The sequence below is a fragment of the Periophthalmus magnuspinnatus genome, chromosome 9, assembly GCF_009829125.3.
Source record: "Periophthalmus magnuspinnatus isolate fPerMag1 chromosome 9, fPerMag1.2.pri, whole genome shotgun sequence".
Taxonomy (NCBI): Eukaryota; Metazoa; Chordata; class Actinopteri; order Gobiiformes; family Gobiidae; genus Periophthalmus; species Periophthalmus magnuspinnatus.
Window position 1 is genome coordinate 4,186,438 of NC_047134.1, and position 20,297 is coordinate 4,206,734.

General features: G+C 39.7%; 2 protein-coding genes and 1 long non-coding RNA gene across 3 annotated transcripts in view; all 3 read right to left on the minus strand.

Annotated features, from left to right (window-relative positions):
• Window positions 1–14,286, minus strand: part of LOC117375767 (protein mono-ADP-ribosyltransferase PARP14-like) — a 28,321-nt gene extending 14,035 nt beyond the window's left edge. The window contains exons 1-9 of the mRNA XM_055224025.1: window positions 14,247–14,286; window positions 10,887–11,006; window positions 10,753–10,815; window positions 9,798–9,983; window positions 7,998–8,123; window positions 7,631–7,732; window positions 1,283–3,437; window positions 989–1,120; window positions 688–760 (exon numbers count right to left, since the gene is read on the minus strand). Of these exons, the coding sequence (XP_055080000.1) occupies window positions 688–760; window positions 989–1,120; window positions 1,283–3,437; window positions 7,631–7,732; window positions 7,998–8,123; window positions 9,798–9,983; window positions 10,753–10,815; window positions 10,887–11,006; window positions 14,247–14,286 (2,997 nt within the window). The remainder of the gene's footprint in view (window positions 1–687; window positions 761–988; window positions 1,121–1,282; window positions 3,438–7,630; window positions 7,733–7,997; window positions 8,124–9,797; window positions 9,984–10,752; window positions 10,816–10,886; window positions 11,007–14,246) is intronic.
• Window positions 5,559–6,283, minus strand: LOC129456499 (uncharacterized). The gene is made up of 3 exons (XR_008648798.1): window positions 6,251–6,283; window positions 5,812–5,882; window positions 5,559–5,733 (listed from the first exon to the last, which is right to left on the minus strand). It is a non-coding gene; the product is annotated as an uncharacterized LOC129456499 (long non-coding RNA).
• A 58-nt stretch (window positions 14,287–14,344) lies between the features above and the next one.
• LOC117375768 (protein mono-ADP-ribosyltransferase PARP14-like) lies at window positions 14,345–19,376 on the minus strand. Its single transcript, XM_033972085.2, has 3 exons — window positions 19,185–19,376; window positions 14,592–14,677; window positions 14,345–14,350 (listed from the first exon to the last, which is right to left on the minus strand). The coding sequence occupies exons 1-3, from the start codon at window positions 19,357–19,359 to the stop codon at window positions 14,345–14,347; spliced, it is 267 nt and encodes an 88-aa protein (XP_033827976.1). The 5' UTR covers window positions 19,360–19,376.
• Between the last annotated feature and the right edge of the window lie 921 nt (window positions 19,377–20,297).

A 20,297-nucleotide genomic window follows, 5' to 3' on the forward strand; every position in this document is an offset into this window, starting at 1 on the left:
GCAGTTAGCAACGCCGTTATAGTTTAACTTCGTTATTCCCAACACTGATGACCACCATGTACCCATCCTCTGATGGCTACTTCTAGCAGGATAATGCACCATGTCATAAAGCTCCAATCATTTCAAATTGGTTTCTTGAACATGACAATGAGTTCACTGTACTACAATGGCCCCCACAGTCACCAGATCTCAACCTGATAGAGCATCTTTGGGATGTGGTGGAACGGGAGCTTCGTGCCCTGGATGTGCGTCCCACAAATCTCCATCAACTGCAAGATGCTCCTATCAATATGGGCCAACATTTCTAAAGAATGAATCAGCACCTTGTTGAATCAATGCCACGTAGAATTAAGGCAGTTCTGAAGGTGAAAGGGGGTCAAACACCGTATTAGTATGGTGTTCCTAATAATCCTTCAGGTGAGTGTGTATATATATATATATATATATATATATATATATATATATATATATATATATATATATATATATATATATATATATATATATATATATATATATATTTATATATATATATATATATACATAATAAACTATAAATTAAAAATAAATGAAAACTGTTTTTTGCAAGGAGCAAAATGTAAAAAAAAAAAAAAGTTAGTTTAGTACTAAATGTTTTGATCAGATTCACTTTTGGATTTAGACTTTTATTTTGAAAGCTGCACTCACGGTTTGTTCCTGGATGTTTCCTTTCACCAGACTGATGCTGAGTCCTTCGGGCGTGGTCTGCTCCAGCGTCTGTCTGCAGCCAATCAAAGCACAGCACAGTGATGATGTCATTATCAGTAGTGAGTAGTTTTGACAAGATGAGAAAATAGAAATAAATAATCTACTTAATTACATTAATGTACTTAATCCATTAACTAAATCAATTTAGTACTACTGAAATTCAAGTGATTTTAACCTATTTAGATATTCATTTTATTTTTTTCAGCTCAGGACTGATTGCTGTTCGTACTATAGTTTTTACCCTTTGAGTCTTGGTTTGATTCGTGGGACGGCGCTGAGTCTGTTTGCTGTGGGTCTTTCATGAGAAACTTCTTTTTTTTCTGTTGAGTTGATATCTTCATAAGTCACAGTTTCCCATCCAGCCTCAGAGCCACTGAGAGAAAGATTTGGAAAAACATTTAACTGAAAATTAGCTACAACCCTAAACAAAAAAACTAAATACTAGCTTTATGAAAATAATGTTTTCCACTGCACTTCTTCCAATCAAGTTAATCATCTTTTAACATAACATTTGTAAAACGTAGTTTAACCTCACCCCACTGCCCCCTCCGTCTGGACCCTTGTCGTTGGTTTCAGGTCAGAAAACTCCCTCTTCACTGCTTCAGCCAGAGCCTTCACTGTTTTATCATTATTATCCACCAACTGCACCTGTCGGAGCGCCACCAGCTGGTTCTTTGGGTCATCGCAGAATTCTCTGACGGCTTGAGCGATGGTCTCTGTGCACAGATCCACCGGGAAACCAAAAATCCCTGAACTTACAGCCGGCATCGCTACACTCGCACACTGCAGCTTCTCTGCTTCTGTTAGGCTGTTTGTAACAACGAGCTTAAGGAGAAGATGTGAAAGTTTAGCTCCATTTTCGGTGTACTTCGGCCCGACGGCATGGATCACATGTTTGCACGGAAGTCGGTATGATTTGGTGACAAACGTCTGGCCCGGAGGAACCTTTCCCTTTTGCTTGATGAAATCGTCACAGTCTTGTTGCATCTCGTGTCCCGCTGTGTTCAGGAGGGCTAATGCTAACCCGCCGATGTGCTTCAGGTCCTCATTAGCCGCGTTCATGACTGCGTCTACATTGAGTTTGCACATGTTCGCTTTCCTCACCGAAACCTCCACTCCGCTCTTGGTTTTAACTCTCACAACGCAACCGCCGTCTTGAACGTCTAATGCTTCTTCAAATTCATCATCATCATTAGGAAGTTCAGGATGCAGAATTACGGCGCATCCAAATTCATTCATAAAGGTAGACAGAAAAAGTCCTCCTTGGTTCATAAAGAACTTTTTGGCCCCTGGTTTTTGCACCTTAAACGTGTCGGTGATGAGCGAGCGTGTAACACTGAGGAAGAGCAATTTGGCATTTTGGACATATAGCCGTGGTCCAGAAATAGTGAATTTGGGCTGAACAGGGTCAAACTCTGTGCTGACCTGGTTGTCTTTGGCAATTACAGTCCATTCTTCCATCTTTTTCTTTTCAATGAACTGAACCACAGCGCAGGATTCGACCTTGACCCTCTCCTGAACCCAGGAATAATTGTTGATAAAGTCGCTTAAACTTTGAGCCACTTCTTTCACCGGATTCGAAAAACCTGCGATTGTAATTTTCGGGTGTTGAATTTCGACCTGCACAGTTTTACTGGAGGTGTTGTACAAATCTAGCAAGTTCGCCATCAGATCAGACCACTTTTTAAGCTTCACAACTTCTTTGTCTTTATAGTGTAAAGCCTGAATGGTCAAAACAGATTGCAGTTTCTTCTCTGCGTCACTGATAAACCGCTCTGAACTTCCAATGAGAAAAATCCCTTTGGTTTCGAAGCTGATGAACGCGCAGATGCCCTGTGATGTGAACAGATCTTGGGACAACTCCTTTACATCAACATTCTGGAGAAAATCCTTAAGAGGGGTTGGTATTTCCAGTGGTTTCTTCTCTAGTGCCATGTTTTTTTTAAGAATCCAAGTTTTTAACCTGAGAACCTCACTTTGCAATCCTGATATACTCAGAACTCCTTTGTCAAAGCCCATGAGGATGTCAGGAGAGATGTCTCGCGCTGCATTCTGAAGGCCACTTTCGTTTAAAATGTAGTACATGGCTGGAGTCAGTATCATTTTCTCCTCCACTCCGTTCATTTCTCTGTCGATTTGATTGACTGCTTTGCGAACTGTTGCTTCCACTTCTGCCCTTATCTGTTTTAAGGTTTTGAAGCTTGTGGCAACAGTGAGAACTCCTTTTGGATTATCGAAAAACAGCTCTGCTTCATCTTTCACAATCGTACGCACTTCTTTTTCAACTAATCCCCACGCAGCATTGTTCACAGGACAATCAAATGCACCATATTCGTTCATTTGCTCCCGAAACGCCTTTAGTGCAACGGTGTTCCACTTTTCTACTTGATCTTTAGTGAGATTGTTTTGCCGTAGAAAGTTGGGTAATGGGCTCAGTTTGACCTGGGGCGTGTCCATGTTGACGTGGCAGAAGTGCAAACTCATGTTTTGGTTGATGGACTTGGAGAGATCTTTGTTGCAAAGGAACCTCCAGATCGGGTCAAGCACATTTTCAGTGAACGGTTTAGGCATTTTGAACTCAGGTCGATCGGCGCCCATTAGAGCTGCACCCAGAGACGAGTAATATGGATAAACTTTGATCTGAGTGGATTTGATGGTGCGGTCAGATCGAGAGCAGATGTCCTTCACCACTGCAAAGAGAGAAACCAAACATCACCAGAGAGCAGTGCAGGTTATTCATGTCTATTTCACAGGCTCCACAGAAGAATTGCCATATTAATCACAATCCAATCAAAACTTTAATGGATGCAATTAGAAAATCAAAACGGCTGTAATTTTTGAAGTACCACAGTTTCCTCCACAACCAAAATATCTGGTTTTATTCAGCAAAAAAAGCTATTAACTGCATAGTTTAGATCTGTTCAAACATGTTCTGAAATGTTATTCTTGTATTAGTTTGTCATTTCATATGGAGCTCAACAGTGACATCTGCTCAGGTCCCAGAAGAACATTTTCCATTCATCACGGAGGCTAATCAGCTATCCACTAACAGCTACATGCCAACAAATATCCATGACGTGGTTGTTTTAAAGAACACATTATACTAAATCAACATTTTTAGCTCTTGGATACCTTTTCCTGGGTCTACAGGGTCTGTATTAAATTCAGTTGAACTATTCTGTAGTTGTAGAGATATCTTATCTTTTTAGACACCTCTTTTCAGAGGAAATCTCCATAAAAGGCCAAACAAGTTCAATAACTTTCTGTCTAATTGCTCTCCGAGTCCGCCATCTTGTTTTTAGTTTGTAGTACAAATGTAACATGATGAAGAAAATGCGTACTGATAAAGCTAGGTGTTTGGTTGTTGGTTGTATCAACCAACACGTATTGTTACAGTGGCCTCAGGCTACTTGTTGGTCAGAGGTGGATTTGGGTGTTATTTGGTCTTTTAAACTGAAGAATAAACATTGTGGTCTTCAGGAGCCAGTCCTGTTATCACAAGCTACGTGGAAACCATCCTATGTATTTTCAGTGAAGGAAATGGTAATGTAAGACATGTTCGTTTCTGATGCAAGCGTCAAAGAGGACTAAGAGACTGAAATATAAGTCAGAAGGGTTTAATGAGTTCATCACAGGTAAAGTTAACAATGGAGCACCTGGCTCTCAGGAAAGGATAGGAAGAGAGTCCTGAGATGTTTGTGTTTCCAGCTTTTATAGGCCTCCCAGTGCGTGTGTGTGAGGTGGGACTTCTTCTCGGCAACATGTGGTTACACATTAAAAACCTTTTGGCAAAATCCCACAATGTGTGTTTTTAAGTCAATCAATCTCATTGTTTTATGACCCTCTCAGGGTGGGGGTCATTCAGTCCTTGGTGAACAGGGCTACAGATAAGAAGTGGCCCTGATCATAGGTGTTATCTTCTTGGCCCCAGTGCTCGCAGATTGCTTTATGACCCTCTCAGGGTGGGGGGTCACACAGTCTTTGGTGAATAGGGCTACAGGCATCTGGGGTAGTATTACATTTGTTAAAAAATACCTTACAGTAACATTATGAGTAGCTACACAAACATAAATATTCTTGTTAGATTGTGTCTTTGCAAATGACAACCAAGCGCGCACAGAAGACATATATCAAATGTTTCGCTTAAATATTTTATTTAGCTCACTCAGAGTTGTGTTTAGTGTCTGATAATAATAGCATAGACAGGCAGCGTTCATTTTTATTCCTGTTTGGATGTGTGTACCTAAATATAGTGGATAACGAACATTTCTAACTTTAAAGCAGAACAACTAATGACCACTGAAGGACTATTACTTTTTGACTGATTATATATTTCACAATTATCGAACAATGTTATTGTTGTTTAGGGGACTTTCAGTGCACACCAGCCATCATCTGCTACAACAAGCTGCCAGACAGAAATAATAAAAACGTGCACAACAGGGACACAGCTGTCTGTCAAAACCCTGCAGCCTCATTTTAGGAGTATAGGTATGTAAACATTTATACTATGTGCAGATACTATAATGAGGTAACGAGATTAATAGTACCCTGTGTTCTTATGTGAATTTGGTGTATAAACCCTGGGCTGAAAGAACTGTAAGGATAATGTCCTCCTTTGTCATCAGTTTCTTTGTTGTTGTTGTTTTTTTACATAGGAACTCGGACAACCCCACAGTGCACAGATGTTGCATGCAAAAAATTACCATCAGAAACTATACAGTACTCTCTCATATTTGCTGTATTTTAATGGCAGCTGTGCAAAACAACAAATGTAACTTTTAGCGTTTGTTTGACAATAAATGGGCACCATAATCAAAAAATCAACTTACTGCACCACTCCCCTCAACTATAATGGTCCACACAGTGCTTTGTACACGTTAATGGCATTTTGAAGGAAGTATATATTAAAACATACAGGCTCAAGTCCTGGATGGTCCTCCGTGCATGTGGGTTGGCTGGGGACTTTTCCATTCTTGCAGACACCTACCAAATATATTAACAGTAACGTGAGTCTGTATAATATACTGTAAATGAAAACAAGTTTCTGTAAAGAGAACTTACTTTGGGGGTTTCTTGACAGCATGTTTTCCACTTCAGTCAGCATTGTAGCACAGTTGCCACATGTGTCACACCTAAAGATATAAACAAAATGAACTACAGCAATTGCACACGAGCCAAAACGACATGCTTAATCCGCAAATAACATCAAATGTTCTGTTTCCACATTCTGAGGGCTCTGCAGTGAGGTACACACTTGTAAACAAACTATGTATGCACATGTGGTTTATGGAGGAGTTTATAAATGTATTACCTTTAATCGTATTTGATTTAACAGTATTATATATAGCCAGCCAAAGTACTTTTTTGCTCAATTTATTTCTCATAGAAGAAAAGCATGTAAATGATGATTTAATTTATAATAATATGCATCATCCATACACCGTTCATTAATGCACCTTTGTTAGTGTATAATTATATAATTACAAGTTAACCAACTCACCATTGAGAAGCGTCCTTTTCAAGTTTATATTCCAAAGGTTCGTCTTGTTCGACATCTTAGTGCTCTGGGTCAGATTCTGGTTTAAACATGTAGGGTTGGACAGTAAATTCTTCTAAAAAAGTTATCTAATTTCAGCTAAACTTCCACAGTGCATGATTCCATTATCTAGAGGACTACAACAATGGCTGCCGGGGGTGTGACGCAGGTAAAGAAACACTCCCAGGTGCCGGGAAGGGGGTGAGGTATGAAGTATCTGATTTGCATTTAAAGGAGCCAGCGCAAAACGAGTTTTCAGTCAGTGCTCTGAGCGAGGGTCTGAGATGGCGCTCTGGAGCACAAAACTATGAGAAAGTAAGACCATAGGATCTAATATTACAATGATAATACACCATACATATATGATTTAGTATGTCATAAAAAACACAATATTTGTTCTATAAGTCCAAAAAGGCAGTTTAAAATGCAAGATTCTGTTATTTGTTTTAATAACTTCACAGTTTATAAAGCTTCAGAAACAGATTTTAAATAAAATTCTAGGTCTTGTGGTTAGTAGTTCCGCGTAGCAGATGATCCCTGCGCAGCTTTCGAACTTTTAATATTACTTTTTTTTTTCTCAGAAAGTCTGTGAAAAATGAATGGGAAATTTTATTCCAGAAGTGTGAGGTGGCTGTTCGCTGTTGAGCTCCATTTCAGTCTTTTTGTTAATTCTTCTGGACGAGTTCAAAATGTCAACTCTGAAGAAACGTAAAAACCAAATCTAATCCCATGAGCTTTACTCCCCAGACACGTCTCCAGCGTGTTCTGGGTTTTCCCCTGGACTTTTTCTCTGTAACACATTCCCAGGAAGGATAAATATTCTTAAACAGCTTTATAATACCAATAATATAAAAAATATAACTCATGATTATTTAAACAATTGTTTGCTTAGTTTCCATACTTCACAGAAAAACTTTTTACATTGAACACAACTAAGAATTAATGTTAATGATCTTGATTATACAATTGGAAAAAGCAATAATCAAGAATGTAATTGATACTGGATATATTGCACAGCCTTATAGCATTAACCATTAACATTCACATTATAGTAAAAGAAAAATTCAAATCTGTCAACTGGAGTGAAGATATTTGGCTCCTCATCCAAGACGCTTCTTCAGTTCAGTGTTATTAGACACTGTCTTACATCACATGATTTAAATAACAGTAGTTTGTGAGGTAGGAGGAGGTTTTTGGGGTCTGCTGGTAAAATAGGCGCCACTAAAGGTTCAGAACCACAGCTTTAAGTTCATGGGGAAATCGGAAGAAACTCATCCAAGAATCAAACCTGAATGTTGCTGCTGTTGGAGGCAGTGCTAACGACTCTGCCGCAGGGGAGATTACCTGTTGGGTCGGAGAAGGAGAGGACTGCAGCCTGCTCCTGTGGGACCATCATGATGTTGTCTGGTGCCACCCAGTTTTTCTCAAAATACAGATCCAACATGTCTGAAGGAATTCAACACAACTTTATTCACATCACCAGAACATAACAAAAATATGTAACACAAAGTTCGCTTTTATTAAATTATTATCAGATGCCCTCCCCTCTCTTTATATCCCCTGTGTGTCAGATGCCCTATCCTCCTCTATCCCTGTGGTGTTAGATTGAGATGGGGGCAGGTCAAATGTCTCTAATCTGCAGATGTTGTGGTGTGGCTGGATAAATATAGCGGGAGAATGGACCTTGGATATTTCTTATGGAGTTTCTCACCTCTGACCACATTGGGCGGCAGGTTCTCAACTCGGACCTTTGTCGCTGGGTCCAGAAGAGTCGCGGTCAGGCCTTGTTTATGGAGTCTACTGTTGCTCTGGCTCAAGGTCATGAACTTCTCTGTATCTGAGAAAGAAGCACATGAAATTCAGTAAGAACTATATTCATGCAGGATGGAACTATTTTAGTCTTCACTAATATTGGCTTCCTTGAAAGGCTATGTTCACGTGACACTGTAACATTCTTCACTGCTTTTTAACCTACTTTAACTGTCAAAATGCAGTGATTATGGAGCAATAGAGGCTCAGTGGTTAAAGCACTTGTCCAACAACCTGAAGGTCAGAAAATGGGTTCCTGCTCAGATGTTGCAAGTTGTAAGTTCCTTACAATGAACAATGACTATAGTGTGGCACATTCAGAGGCGTCACATACTTGTAGTGCTCTCACTACAGTGAGGGACAGAGTGCGTCTGCAGGAGCCAAATGGTGAGCCTGAGCTCCCCCTGACCAGCACTGACCCTCAGAGCAGTGCATTGACCATGAGAAACTTTTAGTGCTGGATATTAAACATGTTCGCTCTGTCTGCTGCTCAGAATCAGATTCAGAATCAGATTCAGAATTGGCATCATGCTGATATGAAGCTAAGTGGCTGCAGCCTCTAGTTCTCAATGCTGGTGCACGGTGTTTGTTTTTTAATAACTTTCATGTTCACCAATAAATTATAATGAGTAAAAACGTGAAATGAGACGTGGGATTTAACATGTGGGAATGGGGGCGTATGTGCCTGACCAGTGTTGTGGCTACACAGTTTCATAATCGGCTACACAGCGTAGCTAACACTACTATAATACTGACATATATGAGGTCTGAACTCATGCTCTATTTACCTCATAAGAATTATATCCTCTGCATTTTTCAGGAGCCACTGGCCACACTACAGTGTGATAAAACCCAGGAGTGGGTCAAATATTCTCATAATGCAGTGATTCTAACAATTACTGAACAAAGAGTAGCAGGTTATGTTTAAAGTGTTATTACTGTTATGGTAGTGTTATTACTGTGTTATTACTGTTATGGTAGTAAAACAGCAGTATTCTTTACACCAGACATGGGCAAACTACGGCCCGGGGGCCACACACAGCCCTTTGGGCTTATTAATCCGGCCCACCGAACATGAACAAATTATATTGAAATAGCTAAGAACCTTGTTCAGTTTACCTTTTCAACAAGTTGGTGATCTTTTGGTACTTGCTGTGCTTATTTAACAGAAATGTAATAAATCAATTATTCACTTAATTATTGCATTTGGAAAACAATTTGTACAATGAGCCTTGTATACTCATGCTTTGCTACAGGCCAAATCTCTAATGTGATATATACATTTAAATATCCTGGCCCGGCCCCTCTGTGAAACTTTAGAGCCCACTGTGGCTTGTGTCAAAACGTTTGCCCACTCCTGCTTTACCTTTAAGTCAGTTAAAGATGCATAGTGTGATGAAACTGCAGATAGAAGTACAAGTACAGCAAACAGTGTTGTGGTAATATAGTCTCCTAAACTCCAGTGTAATTCTCTAGTGAAATGGTACCAATTATTAATAAAAGTATTTGTTCAACTGAGGAGTAATATAACCATATTTACTCCATAAACTCTAATTACTTTATCATCTGAAATTCACTAAAATGCAGGAAATTACATAGATATTGTAAAATATTTCCTGACCCCTTCCAATCACATAAAGTTCGAGACCAATGTGAAAACTGGACTGTTTAAAGTGAGACAGGTGTGAGTTTTACACTGTACCTGTGTGATTCTTGAAGGTTACCACGGCGACGCTACTCTCCCATATCAGCTCCAGGTCGTATTGTTCCTCCTCCAATTTACACACGTTCTCCACCAGGACACACAGCAGGTCTCTGGAGGTGCCCTCAGAAACCGGCCCCAGAGCCACACTGCACCGGGCATCGGACCCAGAAGAGGAGCCTCGGTCTGGGGCAGAGATTTAAGAATATTTTTTAATGTGTTTCATATGAAAACACTCTCTCAAATTTGTTGAGTACTTAAAGGGGCACTACGTAACTTAACCAGAAAAGGTGATCTAACCAGAACTGAAGAAGTGACTTGGATGAGCAGCCAAATGTCTTCACTCCTACAATGTTTAGTCCAGTTGACTGCTTCTATATTTTCCTTTTACTAAGTTCTACATAATCCTCCTCCGTCCAGGTAACAGTGTAGTGAAGCTGCCTTTGATATAAAGTGCCAAATGTGCCGGAAAAAAAAGTTAAACTTAAGTACGTGCAAACTGTGTGGTTATAACATAATTTTTTAATGTTACATATTCTCTTAATGATGTTGGCCATTAATTTACATTCAAAACTGAATTGTAAAGGCACCAAAAAAAGACCCATTCAGGAAGTGGTATTGAAAAGTAGGTATCGTTAAGGTACAAGCATCAAAAAAATCTAACAGTACCCAGCCCTAGTGCCTGCTATTTACTTGTCTCTCTGGGGAAGTTATTGCTTTGCCTGTATGTACCACAGTATGGCATTAAACTTCTATCGCCATGGAAACAGCATGTGACACCCCCAGGCCAGGTTACAGGTCAGATCTTTGGAGACACAGTAAGTATTTTTAAGGCACTTTTAGCAATTCTGTAGTGCTGCCTTCTTGATTATTTCAGTCTTACTGAGGTACAGCTGTTTCAGTGGCTCTACAGTCAGACTAAAGTCATTCAAGTACATTGTGTTGTTATTATCACCTGGTTTGGTTTGCTCTCTCTGAGCTTCATTTCTCTGAGGAGGCGCAGCAGTTTTCTGTGCATCTAAAAATGAATACAAAATAATTAGGCAGATTTCTTCTCACAAAACATAATCTCACAAAGTTCAGTTTTACCTGGAGCGTTGCTTGTGGAGGTTTGGACATGAAAGAGAAAGAACACATTGAAGATCACCTGAGTGTCCCATTGACTGTTCAAGAGGTTAGAGGTCAGTGCAGGAACGTGGAAACTATGCTCTGCAAAATTAAACGTAATCCAATCGAGATCACTAACTGCTGCAATTAGCAAATCACAAATGCTGCAAAGTAAAGTACAGTATGACAATTTCCTGTACAAACAAAAAATATTCTGTCTTATTCTGCATAAAAATGTCTAACCCTGTAGTTTAGATCTGTACAAACATGTTCTGAAATACATGTAATTCTTGTATTAGTTTGTCAGTTCAGATTCTTTTTGCCAATTGTTTGTGACCAATTCTAATCCTTGTCCAAGCCTGATCTTGTCACATCTGAGAAGCTAAGCCAGGTTTGTACTTGGAAAACCACTGGGAATACTAGGTGCCACAGGAGGGCGCCAGTGGCTAAAAGTGCCACAGGCTGTGTCTCAATTCGCCAAAATGGCCTTAGATTCACCTTTCGAAGTGTGTGTCGAAGGGCAGTTACGTAATTTCTGGGCTGTCCCATTTCAATGCACCCGACTGAATGCGCCCGACAAACGTGCCCTGCTCTTTCCACCTTTTCCACGGAGATCGGACATAATCGAAGCGTGCATCCATGCACACTTCACGCACTTCTATATCCCATCATGCACCACGACTACGCAAAAAAGAGAAGAAAATGGAGTCCGCTGCACAATACATGTTCAAATGTTCGTACTGGTTTACCTCATCAGTGTGACATGAAACTGTTAAATCTGAATAAAGATCTGTACAGGCCGTGTGTTTGATGATTAAAAAGGAGGAGAGTTACATGGAATAAAGGAATGTGCAGTTATTGCTAGACAACAAGAAGACTTTATTATCATTAAAAATTATTATTCCAATAAGAATAATGTAAAAATGTTTGTTTCTATTGTAAGCGTCAAAGACCAAAAAACTGAAACATAAAGTCAGAAGAGTTTAATCAGTTCCACACAGGTAATGTGAACAATGAAGCAACGGACTCTCAGGAAAGGACAGAAGAGATTACAGAGACATGAACAAAATCTTCATGAGTTCCGGTACATTCCATAGGTCTGCGCCCCCTGGTGGGCATGTGTCATTTACCTTCGTGTTAGTAAAGTCAATATACTAGCTTGATGTAGCGCTGGACTGCTAGACAATACTTTACAATAATAAGATGAAAAGAACTGGCACGACATAGAAGGGAAACAGTGCCCTCTACTGTTATTAAAGTGGTGTAGCCACTGGCCAAAATACTGAATCGTTAAACTGCAATATCCCATTTTATGTACAACTAATCAGTGTTCTCTGGTTTATAGACTATGAATGTAAAAATGATACTGTTACCTCTGTCTCTGTTATTACGTTTTCACAAGGTATATTTTGTTTAAGTTATGAAGTAGCTACAATTGAGAAAAAAAATCACCTTGAACGTATATTTGCCAATTGATATTCAATCTAAACAAAAAGAAACGGCTGTGACGACGACATCTTGACTTTTCTTCTATTAAATAATAGATCATTAAAAATAACGTACGTAATGTACGTATCGTACGCTCAAAGACAGCGGTGGAAGTGCGGTCCGTGGTGTGGGCCTGTCCCATTTCAGCAAGATGAAATGGGACAGGCCCTCTGAGGAGGGCAGATTCTCGTCTGGAAGCTTCAAACTACACTTGGAGGAGTATTTCGAAGGGTACCTTCAAAAGGTGCATTTGCCCCCTAAAACTTTGATTTTCATTGGGTCAATGGGAGCCTGACTCGGAAAAAAGTTGACGTAAAAATCTGAAACTCGCATCAAAAATGGAACATGTCAGGACATGACAAAAATTATATTATGGGCCCACCTTAAAATGAATGAATGAATATTGTTTATTTGAGCAGGCATAATAAAAAAAAAAAAACAGTGTACGTCCAAATCCAAATTTTGCACAATGCTCAAAAGGAGTAAGTAAAAGTATAATACTTGTGAGAGTTTACCGCCCATATTTAACTAAATCACACAATTAAGATGCTGATCGCAGTAGCAAAGATTGTACAGAAAAGTTAGGTCACAATTATAACATTCCTTCACTATCTGTGCGTGTGTATGTGTGTGTGTGTATATATGTAATGTGTATGTGTGTAACATCCATACACATGCCCACACACACCGAGTGTGCGTGTGCAAGTGTATGCAAGTAAAGTGTATGTGTGAATCATTCAAACACATGCACATACACACCAGGTGTGCATGTGCATGCATGTAATGTGTGCGCATAATGTTTACGTAGATTGAAAACTCACTAAATTGTAGTTAATATAAAGTACATTGAGGCAGTAGATAATGAATTACGGAGAATTGTTAACACCCAACACATTGATGAGTATTCATAGTTTTACTATGATCCTTCTTTAGTAGCATAGCTTTTGAATTAATTAATTATTTAATCTGTACAGTTGTTTGAAATTTACTAGAGAGATACTACATTTTAAGCTTTCTTCCAAATCATTCCAAAGATCAACTCCACGTCGGGTAATGAACATACTTTTTAGGGTAGTGCGAACACACTGTTTCTTAAGATTCATTTGTCCCCTCAGATTGTATTTACGGTATTATCTCTAATTTGAAACATGCCTTGGATATTATTTGGGAGCAGATTGTATCGTGCTTTATATACAATTTGTAGAGTTTTGAATTTGATTAGATCTTCAAATTTAATTATATTTGACTTAAGAAACAGAGGGTTTGTATGTTCCCTGTACCCAGCATTATGAATTATCCATATCGCCTTTTTCTGAAGAATGGACATAATATTAATATTTGTTTTATAAGTATTTCCTCACACCTCTATACAGTAGTTAAGATAAGGCAAAATTAATGTACAATATACAGTATAAAGTGCTCTTTCATCCAGCAAACATTTAGATTTCCTCATAATTGCAATGGATTTAGCTATCTTGTTTTTTACTGCAGTTAATTGAGGCTTCCAGCAAAGTTTATGGTCAAGGATAACTCCAAGGAAATTATGTTCACTCACACATTTAATGATTTCATTATTTATAGTCACCTTGAGTTCAGTGTCAATTTTTTTGGTACCTATTACCATGAATTTAGTTTTTTTCAGATTTATCGACAATTTATTACAGTCAAACCATTCTTTTGATTTATTCATTTCCCTGGAGACCTCTTCCATCAACTGTTGCAGGTTTTTCCCAGAGCACAGAATTGTAGTATCATCGGCAAAGAGCACCAATTTAAGCTTTTTGGAGATCGAACACAGGTCATTTATATATAGTAGGAAGAGAATTGGGCCAAGTATGGAACCCTGAGGCACACCGCAAGTGATGTGCCTCAGAGTGGAAGAATATTCGTCCATCTGGACGAATTGCATTCTGTTTGATAGATAAAATATATAGGAAGTCGGCCATTTTGGATCAAACCTGGGAATGACAAAAGCGCACACCCTCCCATTTAAGACATCGCCTCGCACAGTTTTAATCACAAACACTTCAAATTTGGCCAAAACCCTGTCTGTTCCTTTGGCTCTGTTCCTCTGCTCCTCTGACTCTGCTCTTCTGACTCTGCTCCCCTGGCTCTGCTCCTCTGACTCTGCTCCTCTGACTCTGCTCCTCTGGCTCTGCTCCTCTGGCTCTGCTCCTCTGCTCCTCTGGCTCTACTCACCGGAGAGTCCTCACTGAGCCGCAGTTTAACACTCCTGTCGTCCACTGTGATTTCATGGATGGGTTTGGATAGAACTCGGTCTCTCACTGAAAAACAAACAAAACATTTTGGGATTTCAGACTTTCTCTTGTTCACCTGTTCCACTGAGGCACACACTGTTGTCTTTTCAAATCTTTTGGTTGGTTAGATGGTAGAGCAGTGTATTTCAACCTTTTTTGAGCCAAGGCACATTTTTTTCATTGAAAAAATCACAAGACACACCATCAGCAGAAAATGCTAAAAAATGAAACTCTGCAGCCTATGTTTACAATATAAAATAATTCTCATCAAAGTATTTTGAACAGGAATCAAATAAACACACAAAAAAACATTTTATAATAAAATAAAATATTTCTACTCACTCAGTGTGAAACCTGGGCCTGTTTGGATGAACACAGAGCTGATATCCTGGCAGGAATTGAAGAAAGACACACACGAAGCTCTTGCTCAACAACTCTCAGTCTCTCTCTGTTTTTAGTTTTTATAGCAGTCAGGCTTGAAAAGCTCACCTCACACAGATATGTCGTGGAAAATGGAAGCAATGTCAAAATAGCTTTGTTTGCCAGAATGGGGAACTCCTTGACAGTAGCTAACCAAAAACTGTCCAAAGGTAAATCAGCAAAGCTTAGCTTTAAACCATGGTTTTGTCTCAGTTCAGTTAGTTCCTCTTGCTCCTGTAAAGTCATGTCCTTTCCACCAACTGATGCTGAGCTATATGGGTCCCTAACCCAGTCAAGGCATTCAGTGGAGGCTGAAGAAAAATAAAATGACATCTTCTCCTCAAGAGTTTTTAAATGTTTAACTATTATCTCACAGCAGTGTTAACATCTTGCCATTGCTTGGTGAGTGTAAACATTTCAAGATTGCCATTTTAGTAGCTTTGTGTAATCGGACCTTTCATTTGTCAGAAATACTTTAAGTTCCTCCCGCAGCTCATACACACGGGCCAAGACCTTGCCGCGCGACAACCACCGGACCTCCGTATGAAACAGCAAGGCTTTATGCTCCGCTCCCATTTCCTCACACAAGGACCTGTCCTCACCTCCTACGCACCTGTCGCCCAGTCGGGTGTGCGGAGTTCACACAGAAACTCACACAAGGACGCAAATATGCGGCTTTTCACGGGTCACGACTTTACAAAGTTTATGATGCGCACAACATCATCCAACACAGGAACTAGTTCTGCTGGTAAAGTCTTGGCTACGAGGGCCTCACGGTGTAAAAAACAGTGCGTAACAATCACATCTGGGTTTCTTTCCTTCACTCTGCTTACAAAGCCTTTGGTGCGCCCGACCATAGCTGCAGCTCCATCAGTGCAAACACTCGTGCAGTTTTCCCACTTAAGTCCTCCTTGTTCAAGATATTCTGATGTGACCCGAAAAATTTCACCTCCTGTTGTTTTTTCGGGTAATGCCTTGCACAAAAAGAAGTTTTCTCTGATTGCGTCTCCATCCACAAAACGCACATTGGCTAAGAGTTGAGTGTGCCCACTAATATCAGTAGACTCATCAAGCTGCAATGCAAATTTCGTATTGATACGGATCTTTTCCAAAACCACACTTTCGATATCTGCAGACATGTCATCAATACGTCTGGAAATTGTGTTATCTGAGAGAGGAACTTTGGCTATTTCTTTAGCTGTTTCAGAACCGAGCATCTCATTTACAATGGCTTTGCAGGCGGGAAGTATTAATGTCTCTGCCACAGTGTGCGCCTTTTTTGACTTAGCTACAAGTTCAGCAATGTGGTAGCTAGCTTTAAGGGCTCTCTTGTTTACCTTTGTGGTTTTTCTCATAATAGTTGCCTGTTTCTCCGTGTGTTCACGCAGGCGAACAAAATAGTCTGCATTCTTGTTTTGAAGTGAAGGGTATTTCGTTTGAAGATGCCGTTTAAGCTTACTTGGGACCATAGCACTGTTGGATAACTTTTCACCACACACCAAGCACAACGGAGTTGGTTTCATTGGATCTCCAGTGAAAGTAAATCCAAATAAAATATAGCTTTCGCTGTATTGCCTTGCGCCAGAGGTTTTGCTTGAGCTAACCGTCTTTGCTTTCTTTTGATCTCCACTCTTACTTGGGCCTTCATCTGGGTCTGAGTTTTGCCCAGGGTCCGGTTCGGAGTTAGCATCTTTCCTTTTCAAAAACTTCTCCATCACTCTCACCATATAGTCTCGCTAGCCACAATGCCACTGTCACCTGACGCATCCACGTATCACTAATTCTCTTGTCTCAAATTGAAATCAATTAGCAGCTACTTATTAGCTACATGCTGCCACCTACTGATATGGAAGAGTATTACATGGTTACTCTGCCAATCGCTAGACAGCGCAGACATTCGACAATGGCACATTATTTGCATAATTTCCCCCACGACAACTAAATCCCCGGTCTTATTCTGCATAAAATCTTGCAAACCTTGTAGTTTAGATCTGTACAAACATGCTCTGAGACAGGGGTGCTCAGACTTTTTCAGTATGTGAGCTACTTTTAAAATTATCGTGTCTGAAAGATCTACCACCTAAAACAAAAATGTTAAACATATATTTATTTGTAAATGTATTATGAATTCTTAGATGTACATTTTGATGTACCTTGCATAACGTCATGAGATAATACTGCACAACACAATTAAATTTTTTACATCTTCGTAATTACTTGAATGATGATTACTGCTCTGATGACTTGCACTGAATGGAATCAGCGAGGGATGCGTAGTTCGGGCAGTAGCTGCTGACAGCCAGCCTCAAGCACACTTCCAAATGGTCATCAGTCATCGTGGAACGGTACTTGGACTTAATGATCTTCATGTGAGAAAAGGCTGACTCACATAAATAAGTGGGGCCAAATAATGCAGTCAAGGTGATAGCACATTTCCTCATGTTGGGGTACTTTTCCTCTGTGAGTAGGTCCCAAAACTGTCCATGAGCTCTGAACTTCAACTGATTGTTTGTAATGCCAATATATATATATATATATATATATATATATATATATATATATATATATATATATATATATATATATATATATATATATATATATATATATATATATATATATATATATATATATATATATATATATAGTTGAGAACCCAGCAGGAATCATAAGCTGGCCAAAGGAGGAGATACAGACCACAGAGGCTGAGGATTAGTGAGTGTGAGAGCCACAGTCAGTCGATGAAACATCCATAAGTACATCAAGGACAAAGCCCAAACAGATGACATGCTCAGCAAATGTCTCAGACAGTGGAGTGCAGAGGAAAAGGTGCTGGAGGAACCATCATGGAAGGACAAGCCCCTGCACAGGATGTACCATCGGAACATAACTGAAGGGGCTGATATCAAGAAATCCTACTAATGGCTTGAGAAAGCTGGACTGAAGGGCAGCACAGAGGCACTAATCCTGGCTGCACAGGAGCAGGCCTTGAGCACCAGAGCGATAGAGGCCCAGATCTACCACACCAGACAAGACCCAATGTGTAGGCTGTGCAAAGAGGCCCCTGAGACAATCCAGCACGTAACTGCAGGGTGTAAGATGCTGCAGGGAAAGCATACATGGAGCGGCATAACCAAGTGGCGGGCATAGTGTACAGAAACATCTGTGCAGAGTACGGACTGGAAACCCCAAGATCAAGGTGGGAAACACTTCCAAAGGTAGTGGAGAATGATCGAGCAAAGATCCTGTGGGACTTCCAGATACAGACTGACAGAATGGTGATGGCAAACCAACTGGACATTGTGGTGGTGGATAAACAACAGAGCAAAACTGGTGTGGTGGACATCGCAGAACCAAGTGATGGGAACATCAGGAAAAAGAAACATGAGAAACTAAAGAAATACTAGGGGCTCAAAGAAGAGTTGGAGAAAGCCTCGAAGGTGAAGGTATCAGTGGTGCCTGTGGTCATCAGAGGACTCGGGGCAATGACCCCCAAACTGGAGGAGTGGTTACAGCAGATCACAGGAAAAACATCAGACATCTCAGTCCAAAAAAGTACAGTACTAGGAACAGCAAAGATACTGCGCAGAACCCTCAAGCTCCCAGGCCTCAGGGAGAGGACTAGAGCATGGAAAAGAGAGGGGATGAGACCACCCGCAGAGGGTGATTTTTTTTTTTTTTTTTTTTTAATAATTAATGTATTTAAATATTTATTTAAATTCATATGTGTGTATGTATATGTGTATGCATGTATTGAGATGTATGTGTATGTATATATACTTTTTTTTTTTTCCTGTTCTTGTGCTCAGCTGGTGCCTTGGGGTGAGCGGTGGGGGCGGTCGAATGGTCAGGCCTGTGTTAGTTTGTGAGCCTATTTTTAGCAGGTCTGTCTAATCGAGTTGGAAATCTTAGTACCGTGTTTACATGAGTTAATAACATCAGGATAATGTGTTGCTTACACTTCTAAACTTAAATAAAAAGTAACTGGGTCAATCCTATGGGAACCTCAGAGGACCACATACAAATACATGTTTAAACAGCACAAACACACTCGTTTTCTCTCAGTTTGTTTTTTTCAAGTAGAGCAGCAGGTGACGTGACACTTGACACAAACCTTGTCGTGACTTGAAGAGGACAGCAGCCCTCGCGACCCCGTCCACGGTCTCCACGCGGCACTCTCCTCCGCCGGACTTCTTTTCGCTCAGGAAATGTTTTAGCAGTTTGTTCTTCGCGGTTCTGTTCTGCTCCGGGGCCCAGTCGCCCTCAACGACAATGCCCCACTCCTCCATCCTCCCGCAGACAGCTCTCTCTGCACGGGCGCAAACAAAACTGACGCACCACCGGCTGCTTTCACTTTCGATTTCTCCGCGCAGCAAGAGAAACAACTATATATATATATATATATATATATATATATATATATATATATATATATATATATATATATATATATATATATATATATATATATATATATATATATATATATATATATATATATATATATATATATATATATATATATATATATATATATATATATTCAGGTGCACTCTGGTCTACCTGTACCACCCACCGATATCCCCTTATCCCCTAGGCGCCTCACAGACTAAACCAAATATATAACAAATGCAAATTAGCAAAAACGAAATTGGTAAATTCATTTGACATAAACTGACATAAACAAAAATAACTAAACTTAAGAATTACATCTTAATTTAACTGAACAAACAAAACAGGCAAATAGCTTCTACACTCTGGAGGGGGGTCATTTGTTTTATTATTTTTGCATAAAACAACAACATGGAGGAATAAACTGACCCTTTTTCTTCCATTTTAATTCTTCACAGTAAAAAAGATGAAATGTAATTTGTTTAAATTTGTGATCTGGAGGTTTCATTTGTCTGCAGAAGGTTTATCGTCACCTGAAACAGAACATAATCATTACATCATGAAAGAAAACAGCAAGTTAATGAGGTCAGTGCGGGTTACATGTGAATGAATCAGTCGCTGGAGTTTTATTTTTGTTTGACTTTATTTAATATTCTACTGTGCTGCTTATTGTGCTTGTCTGTGGTCTATAGTTATAATTTATGAAAGCCATGGATCATTATGTTTTAATTAGCTCATCTTAAATTGCATTATTCATCTAAAACAACTTAATATAAGAAGCAAGTCCGCTGACTTCCACATTAGAAAACTGCAGGGCCCAGTGGGGGCTGACGTC

What these genes read in the sequence shown, in the direction of transcription:
- LOC117375768 (XM_033972085.2), bottom strand. Translation starts at nt 19,359, where the DNA reads ATGGAGGAGTGGGGCATTGTCGTTGAGGGCGACTGGGCCCCGGAGCAG. An exon ending in CCTCTTCAAGTCACGACAAG is followed by an intron (nt 14,678 to 19,184) that starts GTTTGTGTCAAG and finishes TTTGTTTTTCAG; the next exon opens with TGAGAGACCGAGTTCTATCC.